Below are 15,109 nucleotides of genomic sequence, written 5' to 3' on the forward strand. Positions count from 1 at the left end.
AGAAAGTGATTCTTACTGTAGGGGGGCGTGGCTGTAGGTGTGAAGTCACTGATCGTCATTCCCTATATCGGGGAACAGACGATCAATGACAGTGCCACTGTGAAGAATGGGGAAGGTGTGTTTTAACACTCCTCTCCCCGTTCTTCAGCTTCTGTGACCCGATCGCGGGACATCGGCGGCGATCGGGTCCGCAGGCGCTGTCACGGAGCTTCGGAGCGTGCGACCCACAGCTGGGCTCTTAAAGGCGACGTATAGGTATATGCCTGTGCCCAGCTGTGCCATTCTGCCGATGTATATCGTGTTAGGCGGTCCTTAAGTGGTTAATGGCATCCCAGTCTTAATACGTAGGATTCAATATTGAGTTGGCCCCGCCCTTTGCAGCTATAACAGCTCCGACTCTTCTGTGGAATGATATGGATGGTTGCTGTGCTCTGTATATATAAATGGGAATAACATGGAATGTTGTCTCTCACACAGGGCATCTGGGACGGTGTACATTGCAGTTGAAGTGGCCACCGGTCAGGAGGTAAATTAATAGTATATATATATATATATATTATTTTTTTGTTATGGATAAAGTTTTTTTTTTTTTCTTTTGTTCTTTTTTTTTCTATTCTTTTTCTACTTTTTTTGTTTTTGATACGTATTTTTTGTGTTTGATTCTCCCCCTTCTGTGACCCCATTGGGGAAATTAAACCTCACTTCCTCTGTGGTCACTGACAACAGGAACCTTAACGTGGTATCAGACCCATATACAAACATTACACTCACCGGCCCCTTTATTAGGTACACCTGTTCAATTGCTTTGTAACACAAATTGCTAATCAGCCAATCACGCGTTTAAGCATCTAGACTTGGTGAAGATGACTTGCTGGAGCTCAAACGGAGCATCGGAATCGGGCAGAAAGGGGATTTAAGTGACTTCAGGCCTGTCGCTACAGGACAGGCAAAACAAACAATTGATTGGGGCCCCGAGCTGGCCTGGGGCCCCCAACTTTCCCTTCCCAGGCTGTAGCGTGGCCGAGCTCCTTTTCCTTCCTCCTGGAGTCCTGTCAGTCCGGCCAGGGTACCGCGCGTGGTACAGGAGATTCAGTTTCCGGTTCCAGGCCAGACTGACAGGAAGTGCACACTGAGTGCTCACTTCCTTTCAGTCCGGCCGGGAACACAGGAAACTGAATCTCCTGTACCACGCGGTACCCGGCCCGGCCCCGGTACTATCTGATAAGGGACTGGGGACCCATAATGATAGAACACCGGACTAAGAGGAGGAAGAGAATCTTGGCCACACTACAGCCTACAGGGAACAAAGGGAGGTGAGAATAGAAAAACATAGGGACTAGGGAGGGAGGGGGAGTAAGAACATGGGTGTAAAAAATGTATGTAGCGCTAATGTAGGTTTTGTGTGCGGGGTGGTGCTTGGGGGCCCCCAAATTCCTTCAAACGGCCCTGAGTGGCTTTGAACGTGGCATGGTTGTTGGTGCCAGACAGGCTGGTCTGAGTATTTCAAAAACTGTGGATCTACTGGGATTCTCACGAATGGTGCAAAAAGTGAAAATATCCAGTGAGCGGCAGTTGTGTGTCCACGTCATCTCCCCCACCTCCCCCGCCGGCGTGATCACGGCAGGCCCACGGTGGCCGGTAATTGAGGCCGCGGCTTTGCGGCCTTCTGCAGGCCTAAGCTTCCTTCTGTGATCTGGCGCCATCTTGTGGTGGCCGTTGGCATAACAAGTAAAACAGCAATCCAGCAATTCAAATGTGTTTTTCACTGCCATCTCCTTCCCTCCAATTAGAGCCCCCAAACATTATATATATATTTTTTATTCTAACACCCTAGAGAATAAAATGGTGGTCATTGCAATACTTTCTGTCACACCGTATTTGCGCAGCGGTCTTCCAAGCGCACTTTTTTGGGGAAAAAAATACACTTTAATTAATTAATTAAAAAATAAGACAACAGTAAATTCAGCCCAATTTTTTATTATATTATGAAAGATAATGTTACGCCGAGTAAATTGATACCCAACACGTCACGCTTCAAAATTGCGTCCGCTCGTGGAATGGCGACAAACTTTTTCCCTTTAAAATCTCCATAGGCGACGTTTAAAAAAATTCTACAGGTTGCATGTTTTGAGTTACAGAGGAGGTCTAGGGCTCTACCAATCGCGGCAATACCTCACATGTGCGGTTTGAACACCGTTTACATATGCGGCGCTACTCACATATGCGTTTGCTTCTGCGCACGAGCTCTGCGGGACGGGTGCGTTTTCTGGCTCCTAACTTTTTTAGCTGGCTCCTAGATTCCAAGCAAATTTGTCAAACCCTGCTGTAAGACGACTGTTTGGAGCTTGGAACATCTGACAGATCCTTATGTTCTCCTTGTTAGGTGGCTATTAAACAGATGAATCTTCAGCAGCAGCCGAAGAAGGAGTTAATTATCAATGAGATCCTTGTGATGAGGCAAAACAAGAACCCGAATATTGTCAACTATCTGGACAGGTGAATCGGGGGGGGGGGGGGAATGCTGGAGCCCTGAACATCATTGTGATCATAATGATAATGAAGAATATTTTCTGAAATGACGTCTTTTACCTCCAGCTAACCTGACCTTGATCCTTGCAGTTACTTGGTCGGGGACGAGTTGTGGGTCGTTATGGAGTACCTGGCTGGTGGCTCTCTCACCGATGTGGTGACAGAAACTCTCATGGATGAAGGACAGATTGCAGCTGTATGCAGAGAGGTAAGTAGACTGTTATGGAACGAGGTCAAAGTTGTGTTCAGAGAAGTAATGGACACCATAGAGCTTCAGCAGGATGAAGGTCTGAGTCGTATTATTACTTTTCTTTTACAGTCTAGCTCTTTTAGCGACCAACCTCGTCTTTTTTTTTTTTGTCCATTTAACACCCCAAAAATGATCTGTCCCCTGGGTACGTGGCTGACACTCTTCTCCTGTCTTTAGTGTCTGCAGGCCCTGGAATTCCTGCACGCCAACCAAGTCATTCATCGGGATATCAAGAGCGACAACATCCTGCTGGGCATGGATGGATCGGTCAAGCTAAGTACGTATCTTTTACAGGTATTAGTGCACTGATCCCCCAACAAGGTGCTTGTGACACATCTTGGCCATGTGGCTCCATTTGCCGTCACCCAAAGTAGGTTCTGAGGACATTCTTGGGAGCTGCATCCTTTCGGAACTCATACCACTTTCTACACCAATGGGGGTCAACTTTGTTTACAGTGCCTTGGAAAAGTATTCATACCCCTTGAAATGTTCCATATTTTGTCATGTTACAACGTAAATGTATTTCATTGGGATTTTATGTGATAGACTAGTGGTTCTAGGGGTGCAACAGATCAATAATCTCCACGGTTCGGATCGTTCCTCGGATCAGAGCCACAGATCAGATCATTTTTCAGATCACCACCATATATAGTCCCCACTGTAATGTCCACATCTCCCCCCACTGTAATATCCACGTCATCTCCCCCACTGTAATGTCCACATCTCCCCCCACTGTAATGTCCACATCTCCCCCCACTGTAATATCCACGTCATCTCCCCCACTGTAATGTCCACATCTCCCCCACTGTAATGTCCACATCGCCCCCCCATCTCCCCCACTGTAATGTCCACGTCATCTCCCCCACTGTAATGTCCACGTCATCTCTGCACTGTAATGTCCACGTCATCTCTGCACTGTAATGTCCACATTATTTCCCCCACTGTAATATTCACATCTCCCCCACTGCAATGTCCACATCTCCCCCACTGCAATGTCCACATCTCCCCCGCTGCAATGTCCACATCTCCCCCCATCTCCCCCACTGCAATGTCCACATCGCCCCCCATCTCCCTCACTTTAATGTCCATGTCATCTCCGCACTGTAATGTCCACGTCATCTCCGCACTGTAATGTCCACATCATCTCCCCCACTACAATGTCCACATCTCCCCCGCTGCAATGTCCACATCTCCCCCGCTGCAATGTCCACATCTCCCCCACTGTAATGTCAACGTCATCTCCCCCACTGTAATGTCCACGTCATCTCCACACTGTAATGTCCACGTCATCTCCGCACTGTAATGTTCACATCATCTCCCCCACTGCAATGTCCACATCTCCCCCACTGCAATGTCCACATCTCCCACCATCTCCCCCACTGTAATGTCCACATCTCCCCTATCCCCCCCACTGTAATGTCCACATCGCCCCCCATATCCCCCTCTTTAATGTCCACATCTCCCCCACTGTAATGTCCACGTCACCTCCCCCACTGTAATGTCCACGTCATCTCTCCCACTGTAATATCCACATCTCCCCCTCTGCAATGTCCACGTCACCTCCCCCACTGTAATGTCCACGTCATCTCTCCCACTGTAATATCCACATCTCCCCCTCTGCAATGTCCACATCTCCCCCACTGTAATGTCCACATCGCCCCCTACCTCCCCCACTGTAATGTCCACATCTCCCCAGTCAGTGCCACTCTGGGAAGCTCACCTAGGCCGCCGACGGGTGTACCAAGATGGCCGCCGCTCCGGAGCTAGGCCGAAGCCGTGGCCTTTCCTATGGGATCAATCCACGGATCGCGTGGTGTGCCGATCCATGGACATTGACCCATTCGGATCAATGACGATCTGTTGCACCCCTAAGTGGTTCTCAACTCCTGTTCTCAGGACCCACTATCACTGAGCAGCAAATGATGTATTTCAATTATCTTGCAAATCTGGCCTGTTAGTGGGCCCTGAGGACAGGAGTTGAGAACCACTGTGATAGACCAACACAAAGTGGCACATAACTGTAAAGTGGAAGGAAAATTTAAAATGGTTTTCAATGTTTATATATATATCTGAAACGTGTGGAGTACATTTGTATTCAGCCCCCTTCCTCTGAAACCTCTAACTAAAATCTAGTGGAACCAATTGCCTTCAGAAATTGCCTAATTAGTAAATAGAGTCCATCTGTGTGTAACTTAATCTCAGTAGAAATACAGCTGTTCTGTGAAGCCCTCAGAGGTTTGTTAGAGAACCTTAGTGAACAAACGGCATCATGAGGGCCAAGGAACGCACCAGACAGGTCAGGGATAAAGTTGTGGAGAAGTGTAAGGCAGGGTTAGGTTATGTAAAATATCCCAAGCTTTAAACATCTCACAGAGCTCTGTTCAATCCATTATCCGAAAATGGAAAGAGTATGGAACAACTGCAAACCTACCAAGACATGGCCGTCCACCTAATCTGCGCAAGGAGAGCCTTCATCAGAGAAGCAGCCAAGAGGCCCATGGTAACTGTGGAGGAGCTGCAGAGATCCACAGCTCAGGTAGGAGAATCTGTCCACCAGGACAACTATTCGTTGTGCTCTCCACAAATCTGCCCTTTATGGAAGAGTGACAAGAAGATAGCCATTGTTGAAAGAAAGCCATAAGAAGTTCAGTTTGCAGTTTGTGAGAAGCCATGTGGGGGACACAGAAAACATGTGGAATAAGGTGCTCTGGTCAGATGAGACCAAAATTGTACTTTTTGGCCTAAAAGCAAAACTCTATGTGTGGGGAAAAACTAACACTGCACATCACCCTGAACACACCATCCCCACTGTGAAACATGGTGGTGGAAGCATCATGCTGTGGGGATGCTTTTCTTCAGCAGGGACAGGGAAGCTGTTTAGAGTTGATGGGAAGATGGATGGAGCCAAATACAGGGCAATCTTAGAAGAAAACCTGTTAAAAGTCTGCAAAAGACTTGAGACTGGGGGGGGGGGGAGGTTCACCTTCCAGCAGGACAACGACCCTAAACATACAGCCAGAGCTACAATGAAATGGTTTAGATCAATGCATATTCATGTGTTAGAATGGCCCAGTCACAGTCCAGACCTAAATCCAATTGAGAATCTGTGGCAAGACTTGAAAATTGCTCTTCACAGACGCTCTCCATTCAATCTATTAGAGCTTGAGATATTTTGCAAAGAATAATGAGCAAAAATGTCCCTCTCTAGATGTGCAAAGCTGGTAGAGACATCCCCAAAAAGACTTGCGAAAGGTGGTTCTACAAAGTATTGACTCAGGGGGGCTGAATACAAATGTACCCCCCACACTTTTCACATATTTATTTGTAAAAATTTTGTAAAACCATTTATTATTTTCCTTATTATGTGCCACTTTGTGTTGGTCTATCACATAAAATCCCAATAAAATACACTTACGTTTTTGGCTGTAACGTGACAAAATGTGGAAAATTTCAAGGGGTATGAATACTTTTTCAAGGCACTGTATATAGGGGGGCCTTGGTTGTGAACCCTGACATCACCAAAGGGACCCACATAATCAATAAAAGTATTGCAAAAGAAAGGTCTCAGACACTGCAAATATGCAAATGGGCATTTTCAGACTGCAGACATACTATAGGCGATAGTCAAAGACTGCAGACACAGCGTTAGAGATGGTCAAAGACTGTAGATACACTATGTGAGATGATCAAAGACTGTAGACACGCTATGGGAGATGGTCAAAGACTGTAGACATGCAATGGGAGATTTCCAAAGACTGCAGAGACACTATGTTAGATGGTCAAAGACTGTAGACATGCTGTGGGAGATGGTCAAAGACTGTAGATACGCTATTGGAGATGGTCAAAAACTGTAGATACGCTATTGGAGATGGTCAAAGACTATAGACACGCCATGGGAGAAGGTCAAAGACTGTAGATACGCTATTGGAGATGGTCAAAAACTGTAGATACGCTATTGGAGATGGTCAAAGACTATAGACACGCTATGGGAGATGGTCAAAGACTGTAGACACGCTATGGGAGATGGTCAAAGACTGTAGACACGCTATGGGAGATGGTCAAAGACTGTAGACACGCTATTGGAGATGGTCAAAGACTATAGACACGCTATGGGAGATGGTCAAAGACTGTAGACACGCTATGGGAGATGGTCAAAGACTGTAGACACGCTATGGGAGATGGTCAAAGACTGTAGACACGCTATGGGAGATGGTCAAAGACTGTAGACACGCTATGGGAGATGGTCAAAGGCTGTAGACACGCTATGGGAGATGGTCAAAGACTGTAGACAAGCTATGGGAGATGGTCAAAGACTGTAGACACGCTATGGGAGATGGTCAAAGACTGTAGACACGCTATTGGAGATGATCAAAGACTGTAGACACGCTATGGGAGGTAATTATCAGGATGTCTGCAACCTAGACTCTTCCGTAGATTATTAGGAGACTAAAGCTGGCCACGGATTCTTCCAGCAACACAAAAACGGTTGATGGAGACACCTTTTCCCTCGCTGGGATATTGTAATCTGTATTCTGGCAAAGGTGCACCATCAGAATACACTGATCAGTGTCTGAAAATGATCGACTATTGATCAAGAACGGCCTCATAGTGATCTAGATTTGTCTGATCCCTGCTGAACCGGCTGAATTGCAGTCTGTCTATGGCCAGCTTAACTGTCTCTTTATAGACTGCACAACAAGACATTCCGAGAGCGCTTCTCTAATAACCTCTTTCTGCCAACAAAATACACTCTAGCCAATGAACCTGTTATTTTATAAAGATCCTAACATTAGCATATAAGTACCTAATATTTTCATTTAATTGTTAGTAAAGCGTATGCACTAACAATGATAATTGATAACCAAGATTTCGGTTTGATGTATTGAATGTTAAGTATTAAACATTTTCATGTGTCTTTTTTCTTCTTGTTTTCAGCTGACTTTGGCTTCTGTGCCCAGATCACCCCAGAGCAGAGTAAACGAAGTACAATGGTCGGCACGCCATACTGGATGGCCCCTGAAGTAGTCACTCGTAAAGCTTATGGCCCTAAAGTGGACATCTGGTCTCTGGGCATCATGGCTATAGAGATGATAGAAGGAGAGCCTCCTTATCTGAATGAGAATCCACTCCGGGTGAGTTGCCACTTCAGGTTAAATCCCAGTTTAAGGTGAACCTCTGTTGGTTTCAAAATGTTAAACAAGGATGAGGATTGTAAAGCAGGGAATAAGCAGTGCCTGCTCGTATATTTTTAATCTTAAGCATCCCATGCTTGCCTGCTTGCTCCGGAGGGCACTCGTGCATGCTTGCTCCCGAGTCGCCTGTGTCTCTATAAGATACAGAGAGCACGGCTTGGCCCCTCTCCCCCACTTCCTCCTCACCTCCTGTGATAGACAGCTGTGTCTCAGCCAATGAGGAGCCAGAGACCCAGGAGAGCTTCTGCTCTCATGCACATCGCTGAATCGAGATCAGGCCCAGGTAAGTATGAGGGGCGGTGGCTGCACAATGAAGGTCTTTTAGGTAAAAAAAAACCTTCAGCCTTTACAACCACTAAGTTATGTCATTATTCAGAAATGGAATAGTTTAAAAAGAGCTCCAACTTTTATCATTAAAAAGTAGGGGTGAAAGAATTTTTCAAAAAAAAAAAAAAGTAGGGGTGTTGAAAATAATTGCAGAATCGATGCATCACGATGCAGCTTGAACGATTCTGCATCGATGCAGAGAACAGCTGCATCGCGACTGCACGAATGATGTCATCCTGCCACGCCCTGCTTCTCCTGGGAGAGCCATGTCCGTGTACAAAATCACTGCCAGCCCCTCTGTTTTATGAATCCATCCTATACTATGTAAGCATTAGTGTAAACTGATACCTCTAAATACCTTATCTCCGATATTTTATGGCCAGCCACATGACCTCTGGCCGCTCTCCTCCAATCTTAGGCCTACAGCGGGAGGTGCAGAGATCCCCTCTGACGTCACCTAGGGAGATCATGTGACCAGCCGCTGTGCTGTCTGCTCGGCCCCTTCCACTGTAGCATTTAGATTGGAGGAGAACGGAGGTCACGTGACCAGCCATAAAAGACCAGAGATTAGGGCCCATATTCTCTCTAAAAATCCGCGGGCTGCGCTTAAGGCACTTACACTCCGCTGTCCCAACTTACAGGAGCAAGTGTTGTATTCCCCAAACACTTGCTCCATAAGTTGGGACGGCGGAGTGTAAATGCCCCGGCGTAGCCTGGCGGATCTCCAAGGGGGCGGCTTGTATTCAAATTAAGCGCGCCCCCGATTCTAATGAACTGAGCATGCGCCGGGCTTCAAAAAGCCCAGTGCGCATGCTCCAGTTCTCGGCGGAAAACGTCAATGACGCCGACGTGTGCGTCATTGACGTAAAGTCGTATTCAAGAACGACTTACGGAAACGACGTACCCGACGAAAAAACACGACGCGGACCCGACGCCATCCGTAACATGGCCTACGTGGGACTTGCGGAAATTTACTCCTCATAATAGCAGGACTAAATTTTCGCTTACGCAAACGACGGTTACGCGACGCAAACTCGTTCGGGAATCGGCGTAGAAGGATCATTTGCATACGCAAATGAGTCCTTCACGTAAATGCCATCTAGCGGCGGCCGGCGTCATTACATTTAAGATCCGCCAGTGTAAGTGACTTACAGATGGCGGATCTTAAGTGTATCTATGCGAAAATGATTCTAAGAATCAGTCGCATAGATACACGGGCCAAAAAAGGGAGATACGATGGAGTATCCTGAGATACTCCATCGTAACTTCTATGAGAATATGGCCCTAGGTATTTAAAGGCATCGTTTTTTTAGAATAACATTTGCACAGTGTAGGATGGATTCATAAAACAGAGGGGACTGGCTGTTATTTTTTTTTTTTTTACTTAAGAGTACACTGGCAGGGCTCTCCCAGGAGACTGGGTGATCTCCTTGGAGAGCAGGGGTGCTGTGTAATGTGCAGGTCGGCCGTGTAATGTGCAGGGCGGCCGTGTAATCTGCAGGGCGGCCGTGTAATGTGCAGGGGAGCCGTGTAATGTGCAGGGGGGCCGTGTAATGTGCAGGGTGGCCGTGTAGCTGTGTAATGTGCAGGGTGGCAGTGTAGCTGTGTAATGTGCAGGGGGGCCGTGTAATATACAGGGGGGCCGTGTAATGTGCAGGGGGGCCGTGTAATGTGCAGGGTGGCCGTGTAGCTGTGTAATGTGCAGGGTGGCAGTGTAGCTGTGTAATGTGCAGGGGGGCCGTGTAATATACAGGGCGGCCTTGTAATGTGCAGGGCGGCCGTGTAATGTGCAGGGGGGCCGTGTAATGTGCAGGGGGGCCGTGTAATGTGCAGGGTGGCCGTGTAGCTGTGTAATGTGCAGGGTGGCAGTGTAGCTGTGTAATGTGCAGGGGGGCCGTGTAATATACAGGGGGGCCGTGTAATGTGCAGGGGGGCCGTGTAGCTGTGTAATGTGCAGGGGGGCCATGTAATGTGCAGGGGGCTGTGTAATGTGCAGGGGGGCCGTGTAATATACAGGGGGGCCGTGTAATGTGCAGGGGGGCCGTGTAGCTGTGTAATGTGCAGGGGGGCCATGTAATGTGCAGGGGGCTGTGTAATGTGCAGGGGGGCCATGTAGCTGTAATGTAATGACATTTAGTATTAAATATTGTTGTTGTCTGCTGTGTTCAGACTTTGCTACATGCAGGGAGTGCAGATAAAATTAAAATAGAGTTCTTCTGAATGCTTGTATTTTTTTATGAAAACCATGGGCATTTTTCGTGATGCATCACGGAATGAAATCGTGAGAACAGGGAAGATGCGCGCCTCTATTAAAAAGCCATCTTTGATCTCCAGTATGGTGTCTTTGCCTAGGCTGAGATGATGTCATTCGTCTGCTACAGGCAGGAGGAAGCATTTCCTCAGTCTCCTCTCTCGTAGTAATCAGACTGCAACATTGTTCATGTGTAATAAGTCACAAGATGTTTGTGACCAGAGTAAAGAACTGCACAGGTGCCAGGATTTACATGGTTGCATTTTCTCTGAGCTGGCATCTCAGTCAGGGGGGAGTACTGCAGTCAAATAAATACCCGGAAGGGTTGCGTGAATGTATAACTTGGCATACAAGGACAGCCTTTCGGGAGAGGGGTGGAGGTCGCTACTTTTTCTGAACTATGGAAGAGTAAATTCAGTTTTTTCCATTTTAATAACCTCTCACGTTCCTCTAAACAGGCATTGTATCTTATTGCAACCAACGGAACCCCAGAGCTCCAGAATCCAGAGAAGTTGTCAGTGACGTTCCGGGATTTCCTGAACCGCTGTCTGGAGATGGATGTGGAGAAGAGGGGCTCCGCCAAAGAACTACTTCAGGTACATTCATCTCATCCCTAGTATGGCCGGCCTACAGCGCCAATTGTGATTAGATATAGTGAGTGAATGTTTTTCGTAATGTTGTGAAGTTTACCTTAACCACCTCAATACCGGGGACTTTCACCCCCTTCCTGCCCAGGCCAATTTTCAGCTTTCAGCGCTGTCACACTTTGAATGACAATTGCGCGGTCATACAACACTGTACCCAAATAGATTTTTTATCATTCTCTTCACACAAATTGAACTTTTTTTTTGGTGCCATTAAATCACTGCTAAGTTTTTTTATTTTCTGCAAAAAAAAAAACTATTTTGAAAAAAAAATCAGAAAAATTTGTAAATAAGTAATTTTTCTCCTTCACTGATGTGCGCTGATGAGGCGGCATTGATGAGGCGACACTGATGGGCATTGATGAGGCGACACTGATGGGGCAGCACTGATGGGGTGGCACTGATGAGGAGATACTTAAATGCAGCACTGATTGGCGGCACTGATAGGCGGCACTGATGGGTAGGCATTGATATGCAGCACTGATAGGCAGCACTGATGGGTAGGCACTGAAAGGCAGCACTGATTGGCATTACTGATGTGCACAGGCTGGTGACATTGATGGGCACTGTTGGGGCTACATTGTAATCAGGGACTGATGATCAGTGCCCTGATTACCTTTATATGTCTCCCCTGTGAGGAGATCCCGCTGATCGTCTCTCCTCTCCTCATACTCGGTCAGTGTGAGGAGAGGAGAGTTGATAAATGGCATCTCCTTGTTTACATGTGATCGGTAAAGTGCCGAGATCAGGTCGTGGCCGTGTCCCGGCGATCATGGCTAAACTGGGCACCATCATATGACGTCGTCCCAGAACAAGAGCCGCCCCGCTCTGCCTTGTCTATACAGTGGGCGGGAGGCCGTTAAAGAGGAACCTAGCTCTGCAGTCTGTGCCCAAAAAAGGTAGGCAGTGGGAATAAGGACTATTCACTTGTATTGCCCATGGTCTCCCTGCAGCTGTTCTTTTCCCCATTACTGACTTACTAGGCCATGTTCTGCACTGGAGGAGCCAGCAAGCAGAAGTAGGGAGATCCTTGCATTGCAGGTCCTCAGATGCAGCTTCCTCTCCAGCAAGGAGAACAGTGAGCAGCACAGTAGTGACATCACCAAATCTGACCCCAAATCATCTGAGACTAGCAGCCTGAGGCAACAGTGCCATAGATCTCACACTACAGATCTACAGATATGAGGTTGTAGGCATAGGAGTGTACACTCAAGTATCAGGAAGTGCACTGCTATTTTTCATGGGGGGGGGGGGGAGGTTGAGACAAGGTGCATATTCAGGGTGCTTGTTGGGCACAATTAACATTTCTAGAAGTTCATTATAACATGTTCCTTGCGGTGTCGGCTTTTGTGTTTCAGACAGCCGGCTCCTGTGGCTGCAAGAATAGCAATACAGTGCTTGCTTCTGATTGGATATAAGTGCTGTTGGGCTGAGAAATGTCCACCCAGCTCCTATGACAAAAGTTGAGCGCGGACAGGGCAACTCACAGAACTAATTTTGTCTAATTCAGCCGGAATTCAATGCCTGTATGGAGAGCTTTAAGCTCACCGAATATTTTACAATATGACCATACAGTTAACTTTTTAGAGGTACCAAAATCTCTGTATTATAAGGGCTAACTATCCACTTGAATCTAAATTTAACCACTTAAAGACTGCCCGCCCACAATGTACTGTGGATAGGTGGCCCATACAGGCAAGTCGACTTACTGGTATGTTGTTGCCTGTTTCTGGGTTTAGGGCACGCGCATGTGCGCCCCCCTTGCCAACACCCGCTGTGATTGTATACATCAGGAGTGCGTCAGAAGGTCCCGGCCAATGATTCATGGCTGGGCCCTTTTGATCGGCTGTGTCCAATCACAGCACAGAGACCTGTGTTGACAATTCACACAGGGCTCTGTACAGAGGGAGCAATCTCTCTGTCTCTTATCCCTGCAAATCGGGGACAAGAAACAAAGAGATCTTTGGTAAAAAAGCAGCACACATTGTTAGGCACACATTTAACCCCTTAATCGCCAGCAGCCAGCAGCAGACATGCTCAGGTCTGCACCAGAGAACACAAGCCGGCGTATTGTGCGTTGGACTGGCTGGGCATACGTTATGTTCACGGCGTACGCAGTGATCCGGCGTAGCTTAGGTAGTTGTGCCGGCGTGGTTGTGAGCAGGCGCGGGGGGGTGTGCGCATGCGCAGTTCGTAATACGTACCTGTCTGGCGCTCGGCCCATCATTTGCATGGGTTCACGCCTCATTTGCATGGGTCACGCCCACTTCCACGTACGCCTTCGAAACTCACGCTGGCGCAGCGTTGGGAGCACTGGCTTGCTGAATGCAATGCTTGCCTCTCTGCGCTGCGTTGGCGTAGCGTACGGTGGTTACTCTACGGCGGGGGCGTAATGTGCGCCTTACTCTTTGTGTATCTGGGCCACAGTGAGTAGCACTACCTGTGATTATAGTTGCCATTAAAAGTCCCCACTACAGTTCTCAGATCAGCAGATGACTTTGATCAAGAGCACCTAAATTGGCTGATCAGAACTCCCCCCAGCACTGCCACTGATCCCATTGCCCCCCCACCAAGGAGTGAGAGAATGAATTAAAATAGAGAATACATGGAAGGAAGCGAAAGAGAGGGGGCGGAAGAAAGAAAAAGGGAGAGAAAGAATAAGAGAAAAAACAAGTAAGATGGCTAGAGAGAAGGATGGGGGGAAAAAGCAAGGAATTAGGATAGAGAGATAAAAGGGAAAAAGAGGAGACCAAAGAGACAGAGTGGTAAATCCTAACATGTACCATAAGGGGTTTAACCACTTAACCACCAGGCACATAAACCCACTTAATAACCAGACCAATTTTCAGCTTTCGGTGCTCTCACAATTTGAATGACAATTACTCAGTCATACAACACTTTACCCAAATGAAATTTTCGTCCTTTTTTTCACACAAATAGAGCTTTCTTTTGGTGGTATTTAATCACCATTGGGTTTTTTATTTTTTGCGCTATAAGAGAAAAAAGACTGAAAATTCTGTAAAAAAATATGAATTTTTCTTTGTTTCTGTTATAGAATTTAGCAAATTTTGTATTTTTTCTTCATTCTTTTGCATAAATGTGAAAGATGAAGTTACGCCGAGTAAATAGATACCCAACATGTCACCCTTCAAAATTGCACACGCTCGTGGAATGGCGCCAAACTTCGCTACTTAAAAATCCCCATAGGTGACGTTGCAGGGTATTGTGGGGTATTGCAGAGTAGTGTGGGGTATTGCAGAGTAGTGTGAGGTATTGCAGAGTAGTGTGGGGTATTGCAGAGTAGTGTGGGGTATTGCAGAGTAGTGTGGGGTATTGCAGAGTATTGCACAGGGTATTGTGTATTGCACAGTATGGGCAGGGATAGCTGAGCATGTAGGGATGGATGGATCTGTGACTGCATTTGTCACAGATCCAGCCCACAGCACTCGTGCTGCATCCGCTCTCTCCCCTCTCCTCTCACACTGTACAGTTCGATACAGAGAGGGGAGGGAGGAACCGGCGTCATCACATGACGCCGGTTTGTTTACAAGTGATCGCTCCGTCATTGGACGGAGCGATCACGTGGTAAACCGCCGCTATCAGCGGCGATTTACCGTGATCCGTGATGCGCCGGGTCCTCCAGACCCGGCGGTCACGGACATTCCCGTGTGCGCGCCCCATGGGGCGTCCTCCCAGAGTTAAGGAACCGCCTTGTAGATGTCTTTTGTCTATAGGGCGGTGATTAAGCGGTTAATATTGTACGAGTGGAGGGGACTCAGGGAGCGCTAAATTTCCGTGGGTTAGGGGCGTAAATTACTTGTCTTGCCGTGGGTGCTGACAACCCACGCTACGAAAATAATTTTACTGTAAGGGGTCCCCAAAACTTGGGAAATTTTATCAAGGGGTCATGGATCTA

General features: G+C 47.3%; 1 protein-coding gene across 3 annotated transcripts in view; it reads left to right on the forward strand.

Annotated features, from left to right (window-relative positions):
• PAK1 (p21 (RAC1) activated kinase 1) overlaps positions 1–15,109 on the forward strand; it is a 123,026-nt gene that overhangs the window by 96,850 nt on the left and 11,067 nt on the right. For all 3 annotated transcript variants that reach the window (XM_040339959.1, XM_040339958.1, XM_040339957.1), the window contains 6 exons: positions 478–526; positions 2,384–2,496; positions 2,620–2,737; positions 2,957–3,056; positions 7,715–7,911; positions 11,008–11,145. In XM_040339959.1, the coding sequence (XP_040195893.1) occupies positions 478–526; positions 2,384–2,496; positions 2,620–2,737; positions 2,957–3,056; positions 7,715–7,911; positions 11,008–11,145 (715 nt within the window). The remainder of the gene's footprint in view (positions 1–477; positions 527–2,383; positions 2,497–2,619; positions 2,738–2,956; positions 3,057–7,714; positions 7,912–11,007; positions 11,146–15,109) is intronic.

The sequence above is a fragment of the Rana temporaria genome, chromosome 2, assembly GCF_905171775.1.
Source record: "Rana temporaria chromosome 2, aRanTem1.1, whole genome shotgun sequence".
Lineage (NCBI taxonomy): Eukaryota > Metazoa > Chordata > Amphibia > Anura > Ranidae > Rana > Rana temporaria.